The following is a 23,327-nucleotide window of genomic DNA, read 5'->3' on the forward strand; positions in this document are numbered from 1 at the left end:
TTCTGTTGATTTGGTTTGGAGAGTTCTGTAGACGTCTATGAGGTCTGCTTGGTGCAGAGATGAGTTCAAGTCCCGGATATCCTTGTTACCCTTGTGTCTCCATATACTGGGATATATTACATAATATACCATTTAACAGGGGTGATTGTAGATGAAATTTTTCTGTTTTAAACATGTCTGGACGCTGGGCGTGGTGACTCCTGTCTGTAATCCCAGCACTTTGGAAGTCCGAGGTAAGTGGATCACTTGAGGTCAGGAGTTTGAGACCAGCCTGGTCAACAAGATGAAACCCCATCTCTTCTAAAAATACAAAAATTAGCCGGGTGTGGTGGTGGGCACGTGTAATCCCAGCTATTCAAGAGGCTGAGGCAGGAGAATTGCTTGAACCCAGAAGATGGAGGTTGCAGTGGGCCGAGATCACGTCACTGCTCTCCACCCTGGGCAACAGAGCGAGACTCCGTCTGGAAAAACAAAAAAACATGTCAGGAGGCTGGATGCCGTGGCTCACGCCTGTAATCCCGGCACTTTGGGAGGCCAGGAGTTGAAGACCACTTTGGGCAACATAGCAAGACCCCATCTTTACAAAAAGGAAAAGTAAAAAATAAACAGGTTGGTATCCTGGGCCATGGAGTGGCAGTGGGCATCTTTTGCCTGTGATCAGTCACGTGATCCCAGCAGCACTCACGTCCTGTTCCCAGTACCCTCGTGTCATTGGTCCAAGGATGAGCATGTGACTCCTCACTGCCAGTCAGAGCCTCCCTGGGAGGGTAAGGGGGCCCTCTGGTGCTGTTTTCCAGCACAGCCGGCAGATCCTCCTTTGGGACTTAGGCGAGGGGGCATAGGACTCCTCCCCGCTTGTGCTTGCGGGCGAGGATCAGCCTCCGGGATTCTGCGGAGAGACTCTCAAGGGGCACCAGCTGGAGCGGGTTCTGTGTCTGCAGGGAACCATCTGGTGCTCTCTGCATTCATAGCCCCCTACCGCGAGTTTTCTCCTCTGTGTCTTTGTGGCTTAGCCCAGTGTTCACAGAAGGGGCGGGGGTGGAGGGCTCAAACGCTCTCGTCCACGTTTGCTTTTCGAAAAACAGCAGGACACAAAATTCTATAAACACGAAATGACGGTACCTGGTACGTGACCCGAATGCAACTCAGAAGGGTGCCAGTAAGTTAGGGGATTGGCCTTTGGAAGGCGTCCTTCTTTTGAGAAAGTGTAATATTTCAGGCCGGGCGCGGTGCCTCACGCCTGTAATCCCACCACTTTGGGAGGCTGAGGGGGGCGGATCAGGAGGTCAGGAGATGGAGACCATCCTGGCTAAGTCGGTGAAACTCCGTCTCTACTAAAAGTACAAAAAAAATTAGCCGGGCACGGTGGTGGGTGCCTGTAGTCCCAGCTTCTTGGGAGGCTGAGGCAGGAGAATCATTTGAACCCAGGAGGCAGAGGTTGCAGTGAGCCGAGATCACAGAAGTGCACTCCAACCTGGGTGACGGAGTGAGACTCCCTCTCTGGAGAAGAAAGAAAAGAAGGACGGAGGGAGGGAGAGAGAGAGAGAGAAATAAATGCCTGCAAGTTACTATAAATCGTTGGAAAAAATTTCACAACTCCATAATGATTGTAGTTTACTTGAAATATGAGGAATAAAAAGCAGGTTAAATAATACCACAAAGAAAAAAATCACACAAATTCAGAATGAGGGATTCTACAGGAAAACCGGCCTACTCTTTTAAAAAAGTTGGTGTTCAATGTTAAAAAAAAAAAAAAAAAAAAAAAGTGGGGAGACTTTTTTCTCTCTCTCTCTCTCTCTCGACAGAGTCTCGCTCTGTTGCCCTGGCTGGAGTGCGGTGGTGCAATCTCGGCTCACTGCAACCTCCGCCTCCCGGGTTCAGGTGCTTCTTCTGCCTCAGCCTCCCAAGTAGCTGAGACTACAGGTGTGCACCACCATGACTAGCTAATTTTTGTATTTTTACTAGAGACGGGGTTTCACTACGTTGGCCAGGCTGGTCTCGAACTCCTAACCTCAAGTGATCCGCCCACATCGGCCTACCAAATTGATGGGATTACAGCAGTGAGCCACTGCACCCAGCTAACTTTTAGATTTAAAGAGACAAAGAGAATAACTAAATGCAATGTGAACTTTTGACAGAAACAGCTGTAATAGATGTTTGGGGGACAATTAACAAAAATATTTTTAAATATGAACTGGATGTAACATGACACTAAGGGATTATTGTTAATTCTCTTAGGTGTGACCATGCTATGTATTTATCAACAATGTCGCATAAGAGAATATCCTTATTCTTAGAAGATTCATGGCATGCTGCAGTGTTTAGGGATAATAAGTTACGATGTCCACCATTTACAGTCAAAATACGTTGAGGAAAGAAAAACATATTTATGTATACACTCACACATACATACGGAAAGACAGTATGAGAGAGAAAAAGTAAACTAGGGCGAAATGTTAACTATTATTTCATGTAAGTGGTGATGGTTCGTTGTACTGTTCTTTCAATGTTTCTGCATGTTTGGCACTTTCTATTATAAAGTGTTGGGGAAAAAAACATAGTGCTGAGTAGTATGAAATACCTTAAATGTCAGGGAAAGTAATAAGGAGATAGATGAATATAAGGTACTCATTTGGCCTTCCCATTATTCACTACTAATTTCATTGTGAATCCTGCAACCTCTCTAATACATAGATTCCATCTGATTTTTGGAAAACAGATGTATCGTTGTTTAACCAGATAATCAACCATATTGTTGAGAAATGTATCCCATACTCTCTTAGAGTTTATAAACTTAGTGGGGAAGATGTAATTACATGCCAAAAAAGTCAAGGAAAAGATGAGCTATCTATATGAGGAATTTAGTCAACTGTTGTCTGATATCTGTCTGAGATTAAATGACAACATATAAATGAAATGTTTTGTATGATGCCTGGTACCAAAATAAAAGCTCTCAATAAACGTTAGCTATCATTATCGTTATTAGGAATAATATTGAGAGATTACTTTTTAATCCTATGTATTGGTCAAAATATGTCAATGATTGACCCAAGTTTGCATCCACTGATCAGTTAATTGGTTTAAAGGAAAGGATCCTAATTTTAATTCCATGGTCAATTTCATTTATATATTGATTCAATGAATTTTTTCTCTTTATGTAGAAAAATATAATCATGAATGGGCTTTAGCACATCCTCCTAAATCCTAATGCACAGTTTATGAAAATGCGTGCGTGTACTTTGTGGAAATAAAAGATCCATAGCTTTTCTCAACTTCCCAATGTGTATGCGTCTGAAAAAAAAAAACAACAATAGAGATTTTGTTTTAGAGTCTCTACATTTTCCTCACAGCCTGTGTCTTTCTGATTAGGGAAGGTTGATATAAAAAACCTGAAGACCGTTCTAGACAACATGGGAATCAAGCTCACAGATAAAGAACTTGAAGATCTGACACAAAGCCTGCCAGTCGGTGGTGAGCATGCTAGATATCACTGGTTTTTGGGTTTTGTGTTCTGTGTGCTTTTAGCATTAGAAGGAAAGGGAAAAAAGAACTTTTCATAATGCAAATGGCAAGATTAAATAAGACAGTCAGAGTAACAAAGTAGGGAAGGTAGTATTCTGAATACTAGCGGCATGGTCAATACAAGAGCCTTCCAAATTCTGAGGACAAGAAAGCTGACCCGTAGGAAAAAGCCACTTTTGAATTCCATCTTTCCATTATCAAATATAAGATTTGCTGTTTTATGGGTTATAAAGTCAAATTTACATTTTCTAAATAAGTTTATTTTCAATATTTATAATTGTTTCTTCATCTTCGTAACATATTCTGAGTAAATATTTATCAAATGACTAAAGTGCTTAACAAAATGCCCAGTATACTTCCTAAGTGCTGCTACTAGGTGTTATAATCATAGGAGGGAGGAGAGTGTTCTTGTGATATAACATGTTATGAGCTTCAAATTATGCCTTTGTGTTATAGCTGATAATAAAGTGGCTCTGAAAGCATTGGAGGATGAAGTGAAAGCTTTTACTGGTAAGAATTTGTTACACATGATTTGCAATAAATGATGATTTACACTAAAATTTTTAATAGTATTTTTCTAATATTCTATTTGTGGCTTATCAATTCACATATTTTCAATATTTTGATAAAATATCTGCCTTTACTAACAGATTAACATTATCTGCGTTTTATCAGTCAAAACGAAAGAACTATTTCTTGATAACATCTTACATTCATTAGTACTGTTTTCCAATAAAATGGTTTCACCAGTATCTATAGACCCAAATAACTAGATGGACACAGTGAAAACAGGGTGAAGCGTTAAAAGGATCAAAGTAATGAGTTCATTGCAAGCATCTAACCACCTAGTTTTACAAACATGAAATATGTCATACTTGTTTTTTGACTTTTGTTTTTAATTATACTTTAAGTTCTAGGGTACATGTGCACAACGTGCAGGTTTGTTACATATGTATACATGTGCCGTGTTGGTTTGCTGCACCCATTAACTCGTCATTTCCATTAGGTATTTCTCCTAATGCTATCCCTCCCCCATTCCCCCACATCACGACTGGCCCCGGGGTGTGATGGGCCCCGGGGTGTGATGTTCCCCGCCCTGTGTCCAAGTGTTCTCATTGTTCAGTTCCCACCGATGAGTGAGAACACGCGGTGTTTGGTTTTCTGTCCTTGCCATAGTTTACTCAGAATGATGGATTCCAGCTTCATCCGTGTTGCTACAAAGGACACCAACTCATCCTTTTTTTATGGCTGCATAGTATTCCATGGTGTACATGTGCCACATTTTCTTAATCCAGTCTATCACTGATGGACATTGGGGTTGGTTCCAAGTCTTTGCTATTGTGAATAGTGCCGCCATAAACATACGTGTGCGTGTGTCTTTATAGTAGCATGATATATAATCCTTTGGGTATATACCCAGTAATAGGATTGCTGGGTCAAATGGTATTTCTCGTTCTGGATCCTTGAGGAATCGCCACACTGCCTTCCACAATGGTGGAACTAGTTTACACTCCCGCCAACAGTGTAAAAGCCTTCCTATTTCTCCACATCCTCGCCAGCACCCGCCGTTTCCTGACTTTTTAATGATCGCCATTCTAACTGGTGTGAGATGCTATCTCATTGTGCTTTTGCTTTGCATTTCTCTGATGACCAGTGGTGATGAGCATTTTTTCACGTGTCTGTTGGCTGCATTAATTAACTTTTCTTTTGAAAAGTATCTGTTCATATCCTTTGCCCACTTTTTGATGGGGTTGTTTGATTTTTTCTTGTAAATTTGTTTAAGTTCTTTGTAGATTCTGGATATTAGCCCTCTGTCAGATGGGTAGATTGCAAAAATTGTCTCCCATTCTGTAGGTTGCCTGTTCACTCTGATGGTAGTTTCCTTTGCTGTGCAGAAACTCTTTAGTGTAATTAGACCCCGTTTGTCTATTTTGGCTTTTGTTGCCATTGCTTTTGGTGTTTTAGTCATGAAGTCCTTGCCCATGCCTATGTCCTGACTGGTATTGGCTAGGTTTTCTTCTAGGGTTTTTATGCTTTTAGCTCTAACATTTAAGTCTTTAATCCACCTTGAATTAATTTTTGTATAAGGCATAAGGAAGGGATCCCGTTTCAGCTTTCTACATATGGCTAGCCAGTTTTCCCGGCACCATTTATTAAATAGGGAATCCTTTCCCCGTTTCTTGTTTTTGTCAGGTCTGTCAAAGATGAGATGGTTGTAGATGTGTGGTGTTTTTCCTGAGGCCTCTGTTCTGTTCCATTGGTCTATATCTCTGTTTTGGTACCAGTACCATGCTGTTTTGGTTACTGTAGCCTTGTGGTGTAGTTTGAAGTCAGGTAGCATGATGCCTCCCGCTTTGTTCTTTTTGCTTAGGATTGTCTTGGCAATGCGGGCTCTTTTTTGGTTCCATATGAACTTTAAGGTAGCTTTTCCCAATTCCGTGAAGAACGTCATCGGCAGCTTGCTGGGATGCCATTGAATCTATAAATTACCTTGGGCAGTATGGCCATTTTCACGATATTGATTCTTCCTATCCGTGAGCATGGAGTGTTCTTCCATTTGGTTGTGTCCTCTTTTATTTTGCTGAGCAGTGCTTTGTAGTTCTCCTTGAAGAGGTCCTTCACATCCCTGGTAAGTTGGATGCCTAGGTATTTTATTCTCTTTGAAGCAGTTGTGAATGGGAGTTCACTCATGATTTGGCTCTCTGTTTGTCTCTTATTGGCGTATAAGAATGCTTGTGATTTTTGCACATTGATTTTGTATCCTGAGACTTTGCTGAAGTTGCTTGTCAGCTTAAGGAGATTTCGGGCCGAGACGATGGGGCTTTCTAAATATACAGTCATGTCATCTGCAAACAGGGACAATTTGACATCCTTTTTTCCTAATTGATACCCTTTATTTCTTTCTCCTGCCTGATTGCCCTGGCCAGAACTTCCAACAATATGTTCAATAGGAGACACTGTGTTGAATAGGAGTGGTGAGAGAGGGCAGCCCTGTCTTGTGCCAGTTTTCATAGGGAATGCTTCCAGTTTTTGCCCATTCAGTATGATACTGGCTGTGGGTTTGTCATAAATAGCTCGTATTATTTTGAGATACGTTCTATCAATACCTAGTTTACTGAGAGTTTTTAGCATGAATGACTGTTGAATTTTGTTGAAGGCCTTTTCTCCGTCTGTTGAGATAATCATGTGTTTTTTGTGTCTGGTTCTGTTTATGTGATGGATTACGTCTACTGATTTGCGTACGTTGAACCAGCCTTGCATCCCAGGGATGAAGCCAGCTTGATCTTGGTGGTTAAGCTTTTTGATGTGCTGCTGGATTCGGTTTGCCAGCATTTTATGGAGGATTTTTGCATCGATGTTCATCAGGGCTATTGGTCTAAAATTCTCTTTTCTTGTTGTGTCTCTGCCAGGCTTTGGTATCAGGATGATACTGGCCTCATAAAATGAGTTAGGGAGGATTCCCTCTTTTTCTATTGATTGGAGTAGTTTCAGAAGGAATGGTACCAGCTCCTCCTCGTACCTCTGGTAGAATTTGGCTGTGAATCCGTCTGGTCCTGGACTCTTTTTGGTTGGTAGCCTATTAAAGATTGCCTCAATTTCAGAGCCTGTTATTGGTCTATTCAGTGATTCAGCTTCTTCCTGGTTTAGTCTTGGGAGGGTGTATGTGTCCAGGAATTGATCCATTTCTTGTAGATTTTCTAGTTTATTTGCATAGAGGTGTTTATAGTATTCTCTGATGGTAGTTTGTATTTCTGTGGGATCGGTGGTGATATCCCCTTTATCATGTGTTACTGCGTCTAGTTGGTTCTTCTCTCTTTTCTTCTTTATTAGTCTTGCTAGCGTTCTATCAATTTTGTTGATCTCTTCAGAAAACCAGCTCCTGGATTCATCGATTTTTTTGAAGGGTTTTTTGTGTCTCTATCTCCTTCGGTTCTGCTCTGATCTTAGTTATTTCTTGCCTTCTGCTAGCTTTTGAATGTGTTTGCTGTTGCTTCTCTAGGTCTTTTCATTGTGATGGTAGGGTGTCGAGTTCAGATCTTTCCTGCTTTCTGTGGTGGGCATTTAGTGCTATAAATTTCCCTCTACACACTGCTTTAAATGTGTCCCAGAGATTCTGGTACGTTGCGTCTTTGTTCTCATTGGTTTCGAAGAACATCTTTATTTCTGCCTTCATTTCGTTATTTACCCAGTAGTCATCCAGGAGCAGGTTGTTCAGTTTCCATGTAGTTGTGTGGTGTTGAGTGAGTTTCTTAATCCAGAGTTCTAATTTGATGGCACTGTGGTCTGAGAGACAGTTTGTTGTGATTTCTGTTCTTTTATATTTGCTGAGGAGTGCTTGACTTCCAACGATGTGGTCAATTTTGGAGTAAGTGCGATGAATGCTGCTGAGAAGAATGTAAGTTCTGTTGATTTGGTTTGGAGAGTTCTGTAGACGTCTATGAGGTCTGCTTGGTGCAGAGATGAGTTCAAGTCCCGGATATCCTTGTTACCCTTGTGTCTCCATATACTGGGATATATTACATAATATACCATTTAACAGGGGTGATTGTAGATGAAATTTTTCTGTTTTAAACATGTCTGGACGCTGGGCGTGGTGACTCCTGTCTGTAATCCCAGCACTTTGGAAGTCCGAGGTAAGTGGATCACTTGAGGTCAGGAGTTTGAGACCAGCCTGGTCAACAAGATGAAACCCCATCTCTTCTAAAAATACAAAAATTAGCCGGGTGTGGTGGTGGGCACGTGTAATCCCAGCTATTCAAGAGGCTGAGGCAGGAGAATTGCTTGAACCCAGAAGATGGAGGTTGCAGTGGGCCGAGATCACGTCACTGCTCTCCACCCTGGGCAACAGAGCGAGACTCCGTCTGGAAAAACAAAAAAACATGTCAGGAGGCTGGATGCCGTGGCTCACGCCTGTAATCCCGGCACTTTGGGAGGCCAGGAGTTGAAGACCACTTTGGGCAACATAGCAAGACCCCATCTTTACAAAAAGGAAAAGTAAAAAATAAACAGGTTGGTATCCTGGGCCATGGAGTGGCAGTGGGCATCTTTTGCCTGTGATCAGTCACGTGATCCCAGCAGCACTCACGTCCTGTTCCCAGTACCCTCGTGTCATTGGTCCAAGGATGAGCATGTGACTCCTCACTGCCAGTCAGAGCCTCCCTGGGAGGGTAAGGGGGCCCTCTGGTGCTGTTTTCCAGCACAGCCGGCAGATCCTCCTTTGGGACTTAGGCGAGGGGGCATAGGACTCCTCCCCGCTTGTGCTTGCGGGCGAGGATCAGCCTCCGGGATTCTGCGGAGAGACTCTCAAGGGACACCAGCTGGAGCGGGTTCTGTGTCTGCAGGGAACCATCTGGTGCTCTCTGCATTCATAGCCCCCTACCGCGAGTTTTCTCCTCTGTGTCTTTGTGGCTTAGCCCAGTGTTCACAGAAGGGGCGGGGGTGGAGGGCTCAAACGCTGTCATCCACGTTTGCTTTTCGAAAAACAGCAGGACACAAAATTCTATAAACACGAAATGACGGTACCTGGTACGTGACCCGAATGCAACTCAGAAGGGTGCCAGTAAGTTAGGGGATTGGCCTTTGGAAGGCGTCCTTCTTTTGAGAAAGTGTAATATTTCAGGCCGGGCGCGGTGCCTCACGCCTGTAATCCCACCACTTTGGGAGGCCGAGGCGGGCGGATCAGGAGGTCAGGAGATGGAGACCATCCTGGCTAAGTCGGTGAAACTCCGTCTCTACTAAAAATACAAAAAAAATTAGCCGGGCACGGTGGTGGGTGCCTGTAGTCCCAGCTTCTTGGGAGGCTGAGGCAGGAGAATCATTTGAACCCAGGAGGCAGAGGTTGCAGTGAGCCGAGATCACAGAAGTGCACTCCAACCTGGGTGACGGAGTGAGACTCCCTCTCTGGAGAAGAAAGAAAAGAAGGACGGAGGGAGGCAGAGAGAGAGAGAGAAATAAATGCCTGCAAGTTACTATAAATCGTTGGAAAAAATTTCACAACTCCATAATGATTGTAGTTTACTTGAAATATGAGGAATAAAAAGCAGGTTAAATAATACCACAAAGAAAAAAATCACACAAATTCAGAATGAGGGATTCTACAGGAAAACCGGCCTACTCTTTTAAAAAAGTTGGTGTTCAATGTTAAAAAAAAAAAAAAAAAAAAAAAAAAAAAAAAAAAAAAAAAGTGGGGAGACTTTTTTTTTTCTCTCTCTCTCTCTCGACAGAGTCTCGCTCTGTTGCCCTGGCTGGAGTGCGGTGGTGCAATCTCGGCTCACTGCAACCTCCGCCTCCCGGGTTCAGGTGCTTCTTCTGCCTCAGCCTCCCAAGTAGCTGAGACTACAGGTGTGCACCACCATGACTAGCTAATTTTTGTATTTTTACTAGAGACGGGGTTTCACTACGTTGGCCAGGCTGGTCTCGAACTCCTAACCTCAAGTGATCCGCCCACATCGGCCTACCAAACTGATGGGATTACAGCAGTGAGCCACTGCACCCAGCTAACTTTTAGATTTAAAGAGACAAAGAGAATAACTAAATGCAATGTGAACTTTTGACAGAAACAGCTGTAATAGATGTTTGGGGGACAATTAACAAAAATATTTTTAAATATGAACTGGATGTAACATGACACTAAGGGATTATTGTTAATTCTCTTAGGTGTGACCATGCTATGTATTTATCAACAATGTCGCATAAGAGAATATCCTTATTCTTAGAAGATTCATGGCATGCTGCAGTGTTTAGGGATAATAAGTTACGATGTCCACCATTTACAGTCAAAATACGTTGAGGAAAGAAAAACATATTTATGTATACACTCACACATACATACGGAAAGACAGTATGAGAGAGAAAAAGTAAACTAGGGCGAAATGTTAACTATTATTTCATGTAAGTGGTGATGGTTCGTTGTGCTGTTCTTTCAATGTTTCTGCATGTTTGGCACTTTCTATTATAAAGTGTTGGGGAAAAAAACATAGTGCTGAGTAGTATGAAATACCTTAAATGTCAGGGAAAGTAATAAGGAGATAGATGAATATAAGGTACTCATTTGGCCTTCCCATTATTCACTACTAATTTCATTGTGAATCCTGCAACCTCTCTAATACATAGATTCCATCTGATTTTTGGAAAACAGATGTATCGTTGTTTAACCAGATAATCAACCATATTGTTGAGAAATGTATCCCATACTCTCTTAGAGTTTATAAACTTAGTGGGGAAGATGTAATTACATGCCAAAAAAGTCAAGGAAAAGATGAGCTATCTATATGAGGAATTTAGTCAACTGTTGTCTGATATCTGTCTGAGATTAAATGACAACATATAAATGAAATGTTTTGTATGATGCCTGGTACCAAAATAAAAGCTCTCAATAAACGTTAGCTATCATTATCGTTATTAGGAATAATATTGAGAGATTACTTTTTAATCCTATGTATTGGTCAAAATATGTCAATGATTGACCCAAGTTTGCATCCACTGATCAGTTAATTGGTTTAAAGGAAAGGATCCTAATTTTAATTCCATGGTCAATTTCATTTATATATTGATTCAACAAATTTTTTCTCTTTATGTAGAAAAATATAATCATGAATGGGCTTTAGCACATCCTCCTAAATCCTAATGCACAGTTTATGAAAATGCGTGCGTGTACTTTGTGGAAATAAAAGATCCATAGCTTTTCTCAACTTCCCAATGTGTATGCATCTGAAAAAAAAAAACAACAATAGAGATTTTGTTTTAGAGTCTCTACATTTTCCTCACAGCCTGTGTCTTTCTGATTAGGGAAGGTTGATATAAAAAACCTGAAGACCGTTCTAGACAACATGGGAATCAAGCTCACAGATAAAGAACTTGAAGATCTGACACAAAGCCTGCCAGTCGGTGGTGAGCATGCTAAATATCACTGGTTTTTGGGTTTTATGTTCTGTGTGCTTTTAGCATTAGAAGGAAAGGGAAAAAAGAACTTTTCATAATGCAAATGGCAAGATTAAATAAGACAGTCAGAGTAACAAAGTAGGGAAGGTAGTATTCTGAATACTAGCGGCATGGTCAATACAAGAGCCTTCCAAATTCTGAGGACAAGAAAGCTGACCCCTAGGAAAAAGCCACTTTTGAATTCCATCTTTCCATTATCAAATATAAGATTTGCTGTTTTATGGGTTATAAAGTCAAATTTACATTTTCTAAATAAGTTTATTTTCAATATTTATAATTGTTTCTTCATCTTCGTAACATATTCTGAGTAAATATTTATCAAATGACTAAAGTGCTTAACAAAATGCCCAGTATACTTCCTAAGTGCTGCTACTAGGTGTTATAATCATAGGAGGGAGGAGAGTGTTCTTGTGATATAACATGTTATGAGCTTCAAATTATGCCTTTGTGTTATAGCTGATAATAAAGTGGCTCTGAAAGCATTGGAGGATGAAGTGAAAGCTTTTACTGGTAAGAATTTGTTACACATGATTTGCAATAAATGATGATTTACACTAAAATTTTTAATAGTATTTTTCTAATATTCTATTTGTGGCTTATCAATTCACATATTTTCAATATTTTGATAAAATATCTGCCTTTACTAACAGATTAACATTATCTGCGTTTTATCAGTCAAAACGAAAGAACTATTTCTTGATAACATCTTACATTCATTAGTACTGTTTTCCAATAAAATGGTTTCACCAGTATCTATAGACCCAAATAACTAGATGGACACAGTGAAAACAGGGTGAAGCATTAAAAGGATCAAAGTAATGAGTTCATTGCAAGCATCTAACCACCTAGTTTTACAAACATGAAATATGTCATACTTGTTTTTTGACTTTTGTTTTTAATTATACTTTAAGTTCTAGGGTACATGTGCACAACGTGCAGGTTTGTTACATATGTATACATGTGCCGTGTTGGTTTGCTGCACCCATTAACTCGTCATTTCCATTAGGTATTTCTCCTAATGCTATCCCTCCCCCATTCCCCCACATCACGACTGGCCCCGGGGTGTGATGGGCCCCGGGGTGTGATGTTCCCCGCCCTGTGTCCAAGTGTTCTCATTGTTCAGTTCCCACCGATGAGTGAGAACACGCGGTGTTTGGTTTTCTGTCCTTGCCATAGTTTGCTCAGAATGATGGATTCCAGCTTCATCCGTGTTGCTACAAAGGACACCAACTCATCCTTTTTTTATGGCTGCATAGTATTCCATGGTGTACATGTGCCACATTTTCTTAATCCAGTCTATCACTGATGGACATTGGGGTTGGTTCCAAGTCTTTGCTATTGTGAATAGTGCCGCCATAAACATACGTGTGCGTGTGTCTTTATAGTAGCATGATATATAATCCTTTGGGTATATACCCAGTAATAGGATTGCTGGGTCAAATGGTATTTCTCGTTCTGGATCCTTGAGGAATCGCCACACTGCCTTCCACAATGGTGGAACTAGTTTACACTCCCGCCAACAGTGTAAAAGCCTTCCTATTTCTCCACATCCTCGCCAGCACCCGCCGTTTCCTGACTTTTTAATGATCGCCATTCTAACTGGTGTGAGATGCTATCTCATTGTGCTTTTGCTTTGCATTTCTCTGATGACCAGTGGTGATGAGCATTTTTTCACGTGTCTGTTGGCTGCATTAATTAACTTTTCTTTTGAAAAGTATCTGTTCATATCCTTTGCCCACTTTTTGATGGGGTTGTTTGATTTTTTCTTGTAAATTTGTTTAAGTTCTTTGTAGATTCTGGATATTAGCCCTCTGTCAGATGGGTAGATTGCAAAAATTGTCTCCCATTCTGTAGGTTGCCTGTTCACTCTGATGGTAGTTTCCTTTGCTGTGCAGAAACTCTTTAGTGTAATTAGACCCCGTTTGTCTATTTTGGCTTTTGTTGCCATTGCTTTTGGTGTTTTAGTCATGAAGTCCTTGCCCATGCCTGTGTCCTGACTGGTATTGGCTAGGTTTTCTTCTAGGGTTTTTATGCTTTTAGCTCTAACATTTAAGTCTTTAATCCACCTTGAATTAATTTTTGTATAAGGCATAAGGAAGGGATCCCGTTTCAGCTTTCTACATATGGCTAGCCAGTTTTCCCGGCACCATTTATTAAATAGGGAATCCTTTCCCCGTTTCTTGTTTTTGTCAGGTCTGTCAAAGATGAGATGGTTGTAGATGTGTGGTGTTTTTCCTGAGGCCTCTGTTCTGTTCCATTGGTCTATATCTCTGTTTTGGTACCAGTACCATGCTGTTTTGGTTACTGTAGCCTTGTGGTGTAGTTTGAAGTCAGGTAGCATGATGCCTCCCGCTTTGTTCTTTTTGCTTAGGATTGTCTTGGCAATGCGGGCTCTTTTTTGGTTCCATATGAACTTTAAGGTAGCTTTTCCCAATTCCGTGAAGAACGTCATCGGCAGCTTGCTGGGATGCCATTGAATCTATAAATTACCTTGGGCAGTATGGCCATTTTCACGATATTGATTCTTCCTATCCGTGAGCATGGAGTGTTCTTCCATGTGGTTGTGTCCTCTTTTATTTTGCTGAGCAGTGCTTTGTAGTTCTCCTTGAAGAGGTCCTTCACATCCCTGGTAAGTTGGATGCCTAGGTATTTTATTCTCTTTGAAGCAGTTGTGAATGGGAGTTCACTCATGATTTGGCTCTCTGTTTGTCTCTTATTGGCGTATAAGAATGCTTGTGATTTTTGCACATTGATTTTGTATCCTGAGACTTTGCTGAAGTTGCTTGTCAGCTTAAGGAGATTTCGGGCCGAGACGATGGGGCTTTCTAAATATACAGTCATGTCATCTGCAAACAGGGACAATTTGACATCCTTTTTTCCTAATTGATACCCTTTATTTCTTTCTCCTGCCTGATTGCCCTGGCCAGAACTTCCAACAATATGTTCAATAGGAGACACTGTGTTGAATAGGAGTGGTGAGAGAGGGCAGCCCTGTCTTGCGCCAGTTTTCATAGGGAATGCTTCCAGTTTTTGCCCATTCAGTATGATACTGGCTGTGGGTTTGTCATAAATAGCTCGTATTATTTTGAGATACGTTCTATCAATACCTAGTTTACTGAGAGCTTTTAGCATGAATGACTGTTGAATTTTGTTGAAGGCCTTTTCTCCGTCTGTTGAGATAATCATGTGTTTTTTGTGTCTGGTTCTGTTTATGTGATGGATTACGTCTACTGATTTGCGTACGTTGAACCAGCCTTGCATCCCAGGGATGAAGCCAGCTTGATCTTGGTGGTTAAGCTTTTTGATGTGCTGCTGGATTCGGTTTGCCAGCATTTTATGGAGGATTTTTGCATCGATGTTCATCAGGGCTATTGGTCTAAAATTCTCTTTTCTTGTTGTGTCTCTGCCAGGCTTTGGTATCAGGATGATACTGGCCTCATAAAATGAGTTAGGGAGGATTCCCTCTTTTTCTATTGATTGGAGTAGTTTCAGAAGGAATGGTACCAGCTCCTCCTCGTACCTCTGGTAGAATTTGGCTGTGAATCCGTCTGGTCCTGGACTCTTTTTGGTTGGTAGCCTATTAAAGATTGCCTCAATTTCAGAGCCTGTTATTGGTCTATTCAGTGATTCAGCTTCTTCCTGGTTTAGTCTTGGGAGGGTGTATGTGTCCAGGAATTGATCCATTTCTTGTAGATTTTCTAGTTTATTTGCATAGAGGTGTTTATAGTATTCTCTGATGGTAGTTTGTATTTCTGTGGGATCGGTGGTGATATCCCCTTTATCATGTGTTACTGCGTCTAGTTGGTTCTTCTCTCTTTTCTTCTTTATTAGTCTTGCTAGCGTTCTATCAATTTTGTTGATCTCTTCAGAAAACCAGCTCCTGGATTCATCGATTTTTTTGAAGGGTTTTTTGTGTCTCTATCTCCTTCGGTTCTGCTCTGATCTTAGTTATTTCTTGCCTTCTGCTAGCTTTTGAATGTGTTTGCTGTTGCTTCTCTAGGTCTTTTCATTGTGATGGTAGGGTGTCGAGTTCAGATCTTTCCTGCTTTCTGTGGTGGGCATTTAGTGCTATAAATTTCCCTCTACACACTGCTTTAAATGTGTCCCAGAGATTCTGGTACGTTGCGTCTTTGTTCTCATTGGTTTCGAAGAACATCTTTATTTCTGCCTTCATTTCGTTATTTACCCAGTAGTCATCCAGGAGCAGGTTGTTCAGTTTCCATGTAGTTGTGTGGTGTTGAGTGAGTTTCTTAATCCAGAGTTCTAATTTGATGGCACTGTGGTCTGAGAGACAGTTTGTTGTGATTTCTGTTCTTTTACATTTGCTGAGGAGTGCTTGACTTCCAACGATGTGGTCAATTTTGGAGTAAGTGCGATGAATGCTGCTGAGAAGAATGTAAGTTCTGTTGATTTGGTTTGGAGAGTTCTGTAGACGTCTATGAGGTCTGCTTGGTGCAGAGATGAGTTCAAGTCCCGGATATCCTTGTTACCCTTGTGTCTCCATATACTGGGATATATTACATAATATACCATTTAACAGGGGTGATTGTAGATGAAATTTTTCTGTTTTAAACATGTCTGGACGCTGGGCGTGGTGACTCCTGTCTGTAATCCCAGCACTTTGGAAGTCCGAGGTAAGTGGATCACTTGAGGTCAGGAGTTTGAGACCAGCCTGGTCAACAAGATGAAACCCCATCTCTTCTAAAAATACAAAAATTAGCCGGGTGTGGTGGTGGGCACGTGTAATCCCAGCTATTCAAGAGGCTGAGGCAGGAGAATTGCTTGAACCCAGAAGATGGAGGTTGCAGTGGGCCGAGATCACGTCACTGCTCTCCACCCTGGGCAACAGAGCGAGACTCCGTCTGGAAAAACAAAAAAACATGTCAGGAGGCTGGATGCCGTGGCTCACGCCTGTAATCCCGGCACTTTGGGAGGCCAGGAGTTGAAGACCACTTTGGGCAACATAGCAAGACCCCATCTTTACAAAAAGGAAAAGTAAAAAATAAACAGGTTGGTATCCTGGGCCATGGAGTGGCAGTGGGCATCTTTTGCCTGTGATCAGTCACGTGATCCCAGCAGCACTCACGTCCTGTTCCCAGTACCCTCGTGTCATTGGTCCAAGGATGAGCATGTGACTCCTCACTGCCAGTCAGAGCCTCCCTGGGAGGGTAAGGGGGCCCTCTGGTGCTGTTTTCCAGCACAGCCGGCAGATCCTCCTTTGGGACTTAGGCGAGGGGGCATAGGACTCCTCCCCGCTTGTGCTTGCGGGCGAGGATCAGCCTCCGGGATTCTGCGGAGAGACTCTCAAGGGGCACCAGCTGGAACGGGTTCTGTGTCTGCAGGGAACCATCTGGTGCTCTCTGCATTCATAGCCCCCTACCGCGAGTTTTCTCCTCTGTGTCTTTGTGGCTTAGCCCAGTGTTCACAGAAGGGGCGGGGGTGGAGGGCTCAAACGCTCTCGTCCACGTTTGCTTTTCGAAAAACAGCAGGACACAAAATTCTATAAACACGAAATGACGGTACCTGGTACGTGACCCGAATGCAACTCAGAAGGGTGCCAGTAAGTTAGGGGATTGGCCTTTGGAAGGCGTCCTTCTTTTGAGAAAGTGTAATATTTCAGGCCGGGCGCGGTGCCTCACGCCTGTAATCCCACCACTTTGGGAGGCTGAGGGGGGCGGATCAGGAGGTCAGGAGATGGAGACCATCCTGGCTAAGTCGGTGAAACTCCGTCTCTACTAAAAGTACAAAAAAAATTAGCCGGGCACGGTGGTGGGTGCCTGTAGTCCCAGCTTCTTGGGAGGCTGAGGCAGGAGAATCATTTGAACCCAGGAGGCAGAGGTTGCAGTGAGCCGAGATCACAGAAGTGCACTCCAACCTGGGTGACGGAGTGAGACTCCCTCTCTGGAGAAGAAAGAAAAGAAGGACGGAGGGAGGGAGAGAGAGAGAGAGAAATAAATGCCTGCAAGTTACTATAAATCGTTGGAAAAAATTTCACAACTCCATAATGATTGTAGTTTACTTGAAATATGAGGAATAAAAAGCAGGTTAAATAATACCACAAAGAAAAAAATCACACAAATTCAGAATGAGGGATTCTACAGGAAAACCGGCCTACTCTTTTAAAAAAGTTGGTGTTCAATGTTAAAAAAAAAAAAAAAAAAAAAAAAAAAGTGGGGAGACTTTTTTCTCTCTCTCTCTCTCTCTCGACAGAGTCTCGCTCTGTTGCCCTGGCTGGAGTGCGGTGGTGCAATCTCGGCTCACTGCAACCTCCGCCTCCCGGGTTCAGGTGCTTCTTCTGCCTCAGCCTCCCAAGTAGCTGAGACTACAGGTGTGCACCACCATGACTAGCTAATTTTTGTATTTTTACTAGAGACGGGGTTTCACTACGTTGGCCAGGCTGGTCTCGAACTCCTAACCTCAAGTGATCCGCCCACATCGGCCTACCAAATTGATGGGATTACAGCAGTGAGCCACTGCACCCAGCTAACTTTTAGATTTAAAGAGACAAAGAGAATAACTAAATGCAATGTGAACTTTTGACAGAAACAGCTGTAATAGATGTTTGGGGGACAATTAACAAAAATATTTTTAAATATGAACTGGATGTAACATGACACTAAGGGATTATTGTTAATTCTCTTAGGTGTGACCATGCTATGTATTTATCAACAATGTCGCATAAGAGAATATCCTTATTCTTAGAAGATTCATGGCATGCTGCAGTGTTTAGGGATAATAAGTTACGATGTCCACCATTTACAGTCAAAATACGTTGAGGAAAGAAAAACATATTTATGTATACACTCACACATACATACGGAAAGACAGTATGAGAGAGAAAAAGTAAACTAGGGCGAAATGTTAACTATTATTTCATGTAAGTGGTGATGGTTCGTTGTACTGTTCTTTCAATGTTTCTGCATGTTTGGCACTTTCTATTATAAAGTGTTGGGGAAAAAAACATAGTGCTGAGTAGTATGAAATACCTTAAATGTCAGGGAAAGTAATAAGGAGATAGATGAATATAAGGTACTCATTTGGCCTTCCCATTATTCACTACTAATTTCATTGTGAATCCTGCAACCTCTCTAATACATAGATTCCATCTGATTTTTGGAAAACAGATGTATCGTTGTTTAACCAGATAATCAACCATATTGTTGAGAAATGTATCCCATACTCTCTTAGAGTTTATAAACTTAGTGGGGAAGATGTAATTACATGCCAAAAAAGTCAAGGAAAAGATGAGCTATCTATATGAGGAATTTAGTCAACTGTTGTCTGATATCTGTCTGAGATTAAATGACAACATATAAATGAAATGTTTTGTATGATGCCTGGTACCAAAATAAAAGCTCTCAATAAACGTTAGCTATCATTATCGTTATTAGGAATAATATTGAGAGATTACTTTTTAATCCTATGTATTGGTCAAAATATGTCAATGATTGACTCAAGTTTGCATCCACTGATCAGTTAATTGGTTTAAAGGAAAGGATCCTAATTTTAATTCCATGGTCAATTTCATTTATATATTGATTCAACGAATTTTTTCTCTTTATGTAGAAAAATATAATCATGAATGGGCTTTAGCACATCCTCCTAAATCCTAATGCACAGTTTATGAAAATGCGTGCGTGTACTTTGTGGAAATAAAAGATCCATAGCTTTTCTCAACTTCCCAATGTGTATGCGTCTGAAAAAAAAAAAACAACAATAGAGATTTTGTTTTAGAGTCTCTACATTTTCCTCACAGCCTGTGTCTTTCTGATTAGGGAAGGTTGATATAAAAAACCTGAAGACCGTTCTAGACAACATGGGAATCAAGCTCACAGATAAAGAACTTGAAGATCTGACACAAAGCCTGCCAGTCGGTGGTGAGCATGCTAGATATCACTGGTTTTTGGGTTTTGTGTTCTGTGTGCTTTTAGCATTAGAAGGAAAGGGAAAAAAGAACTTTTCATAATGCAAATGGCAGGATTAAATAAGACAGTCAGAGTAACAAAGTAGGGAAGGTAGTATTCTGAATACTAGCGGCATGGTCAATACAAGAGCCTTCCAAATTCTGAGGACAAGAAAGCTGACCCCTAGGAAAAAGCCACTTTTGAATTCCATCTTTCCATTATCAAATATAAGATTTGCTGTTTTATGGGTTATAAAGTCAAATTTACATTTTCTAAATAAGTTTATTTTCAATATTTATAATTGTTTCTTCATCTTCGTAACATATTCTGAGTAAATATTTATCAAATGACTAAAGTGCTTAACAAAATGCCCAGTATACTTCCTAAGTGCTGCTACTAGGTGTTATAATCATAGGAGGGAGGAGAGTGTTCTTGTGATATAACATGTTATGAGCTTCAAATTATGCCTTTGTGTTATAGCTGATAATAAAGTGGCTCTGAAAGCATTGGAGGATGAAGTGAAAGCTTTTACTGGTAAGAATTTGTTACACATGATTTGCAATAAATGATGATTTACACTAAAATTTTTAATAGTATTTTTCTAATATTCTATTTGTGGCTTATCAATTCACATATTTTCAATATTTTGATAAAATATCTGCCTTTACTAACAGATTAACATTATCTGCGTTTTATCAGTCAAAACGAAAGAACTATTTCTTGATAACATCTTACATTCATTAGTACTGTTTTCCAATAAAATGGTTTCACCAGTATCTATAGACCCAAATAACTAGATGGACACAGTGAAAACAGGGTGAAGCATTAAAAGGATCAAAGTAATGAGTTCATTGCAAGCATCTAACCACCTAGTTTTACAAACATGAAATATGTCATACTTGTTTTTTGACTTTTGTTTTTAATTATACTTTAAGTTCTAGGGTACATGTGCACAACGTGCAGGTTTGTTACATATGTATACATGTGCCGTGTTGGTTTGCTGCACCCATTAACTCGTCATTTCCATTAGGTATTTCTCCTAATGCTATCCCTCCCCCATTCCCCCACATCACGACTGGCCCCGGGGTGTGATGGGCCCCGGGGTGTGATGTTCCCCGCCCTGTGTCCAAGTGTTCTCATTGTTCAGTTCCCACCGATGAGTGAGAACACGCGGTGTTTGGTTTTCTGTCCTTGCCATAGTTTGCTCAGAATGATGGATTCCAGCTTCATCCGTGTTGCTACAAAGGACACCAACTCATCCTTTTTTTATGGCTGCATAGTATTCCATGGTGTACATGTGCCACATTTTCTTAATCCAGTCTATCACTGATGGACATTGGGGTTGGTTCCAAGTCTTTGCTATTGTGAATAGTGCCGCCATAAACATACGTGTGCGTGTGTCTTTATAGTAGCATGATATATAATCCTTTGGGTATATACCCAGTAATAGGATTGCTGGGTCAAATGGTATTTCTCGTTCTGGATCCTTGAGGAATCGCCACACTGCCTTCCACAATGGTGGAACTAGTTTACACTCCCGCCAACAGTGTAAAAGCCTTCCTATTTCTCCACATCCTCGCCAGCACCCGCCGTTTCCTGACTTTTTAATGATCGCCATTCTAACTGGTGTGAGATGCTATCTCATTGTGCTTTTGCTTTGCATTTCTCTGATGACCAGTGGTGATGAGCATTTTTTCACATGTCTGTTGGCTGCATTAATTAACTTTTCTTTTGAAAAGTATCTGTTCATATCCTTTGCCCACTTTTTGATGGGGTTGTTTGATTTTTTCTTGTAAATTTGTTTAAGTTCTTTGTAGATTCTGGATATTAGCCCTCTGTCAGATGGGTAGATTGCAAAAATTGTCTCCCATTCTGTAGGTTGCCTGTTCACTCTGATGGTAGTTTCCTTTGCTGTGCAGAAACTCTTTAGTGTAATTAGACCCCGTTTGTCTATTTTGGCTTTTGTTGCCATTGCTTTTGGTGTTTTAGTCATGAAGTCCTTGCCCATGCCTATGTCCTGACTGGTATTGGCTAGGTTTTCTTCTAGGGTTTTTATGCTTTTAGCTCTAACATTTAAGTCTTTAATCCACCTTGAATTAATTTTTGTATAAGGCATAAGGAAGGGATCCCGTTTCAGCTTTCTACATATGGCTAGCCAGTTTTCCCGGCACCATTTATTAAATAGGGAATCCTTTCCCCGTTTCTTGTTTTTGTCAGGTCTGTCAAAGATGAGATGGTTGTAGATGTGTGGTGTTTTTCCTGAGGCCTCTGTTCTGTTCCATTGGTCTATATCTCTGTTTTGGTACCAGTACCATGCTGTTTTGGTTACTGTAGCCTTGTGGTGTAGTTTGAAGTCAGGTAGCATGATGCCTCCCGCTTTGTTCTTTTTGCTTAGGATTGTCTTGGCAATGCGGGCTCTTTTTTGGTTCCATATGAACTTTAAGGTAGCTTTTCCCAATTCCGTGAAGAACGTCATCGGCAGCTTGCTGGGATGCCATTGAATCTATAAATTACCTTGGGCAGTATGGCCATTTTCACGATATTGATTCTTCCTATCCGTGAGCATGGAGTGTTCTTCCATGTGGTTGTGTCCTCTTTTATTTTGCTGAGCAGTGCTTTGTAGTTCTCCTTGAAGAGGTCCTTCACATCCCTGGTAAGTTGGATGCCTAGGTATTTTATTCTCTTTGAAGCAGTTGTGAATGGGAGTTCACTCATGATTTGGCTCTCTGTTTGTCTCTTATTGGCGTATAAGAATGCTTGTGATTTTTGCACATTGATTTTGTATCCTGAGACTTTGCTGAAGTTGCTTGTCAGCTTAAGGAGATTTCGGGCCGAGACGATGGGGCTTTCTAAATATACAGTCATGTCATCTGCAAACAGGGACAATTTGACATCCTTTTTTCCTAATTGATACCCTTTATTTCTTTCTCCTGCCTGATTGCCCTGGCCAGAACTTCCAACAATATGTTCAATAGGAGACACTGTGTTGAATAGGAGTGGTGAGAGAGGGCAGCCCTGTCTTGTGCCAGTTTTCATAGGGAATGCTTCCAGTTTTTGCCCATTCAGTATGATACTGGCTGTGGGTTTGTCATAAATAGCTCGTATTATTTTGAGATACGTTCTATCAATACCTAGTTTACTGAGAGCTTTTAGCATGAATGACTGTTGAATTTTGTTGAAGGCCTTTTCTCCGTCTGTTGAGATAATCATGTGTTTTTTGTGTCTGGTTCTGTTTATGTGATGGATTACGTCTACTGATTTGCGTACGTTGAACCAGCCTTGCATCCCAGGGATGAAGCCAGCTTGATCTTGGTGGTTAAGCTTTTTGATGTGCTGCTGGATTCGGTTTGCCAGCATTTTATGGAGGATTTTTGCATCGATGTTCATCAGGGCTATTGGTCTAAAATTCTCTTTTCTTGTTGTGTCTCTGCCAGGCTTTGGTATCAGGATGATACTGGCCTCATAAAATGAGTTAGGGAGGATTCCCTCTTTTTCTATTGATTGGAGTAGTTTCAGAAGGAATGGTACCAGCTCCTCCTCGTACCTCTGGTAGAATTTGGCTGTGAATCCGTCTGGTCCTGGACTCTTTTTGGTTGGTAGCCTATTAAAGATTGCCTCAATTTCAGAGCCTGTTATTGGTCTATTCAGTGATTCAGCTTCTTCCTGGTTTAGTCTTGGGAGGGTGTATGTGTCCAGGAATTGATCCATTTCTTGTAGATTTTCTAGTTTATTTGCATAGAGGTGTTTATAGTATTCTCTGATGGTAGTTTGTATTTCTGTGGGATCGGTGGTGATATCCCCTTTATCATGTGTTACTGCGTCTAGTTGGTTCTTCTCTCTTTTCTTCTTTATTAGTCTTGCTAGCGTTCTATCAATTTTGTTGATCTCTTCAGAAAACCAGCTCCTGGATTCATCGATTTTTTTGAAGGGTTTTTTGTGTCTCTATCTCCTTCGGTTCTG

At 41.2% G+C, this 23,327-nt stretch overlaps 1 protein-coding gene across 1 annotated transcript in view; it reads left to right on the forward strand.

The window, feature by feature from the left end:
- LOC114675868 (uncharacterized) overlaps positions 1-23,327 on the forward strand; it is a 154,830-nt gene that overhangs the window by 54,287 nt on the left and 77,216 nt on the right. Inside the window, exons 12-17 of the mRNA XM_077971052.1 lie at positions 3,370-3,471; positions 3,979-4,032; positions 11,311-11,412; positions 11,920-11,973; positions 19,239-19,340; positions 19,848-19,901. Coding sequence (XP_077827178.1) covers positions 3,370-3,471; positions 3,979-4,032; positions 11,311-11,412; positions 11,920-11,973; positions 19,239-19,340; positions 19,848-19,901 — 468 coding nt within the window. The remainder of the gene's footprint in view (positions 1-3,369; positions 3,472-3,978; positions 4,033-11,310; positions 11,413-11,919; positions 11,974-19,238; positions 19,341-19,847; positions 19,902-23,327) is intronic.

This window comes from Macaca mulatta, chromosome 16, assembly GCF_049350105.2.
Source record: "Macaca mulatta isolate MMU2019108-1 chromosome 16, T2T-MMU8v2.0, whole genome shotgun sequence".
Taxonomy (NCBI): Eukaryota; Metazoa; Chordata; class Mammalia; order Primates; family Cercopithecidae; genus Macaca; species Macaca mulatta.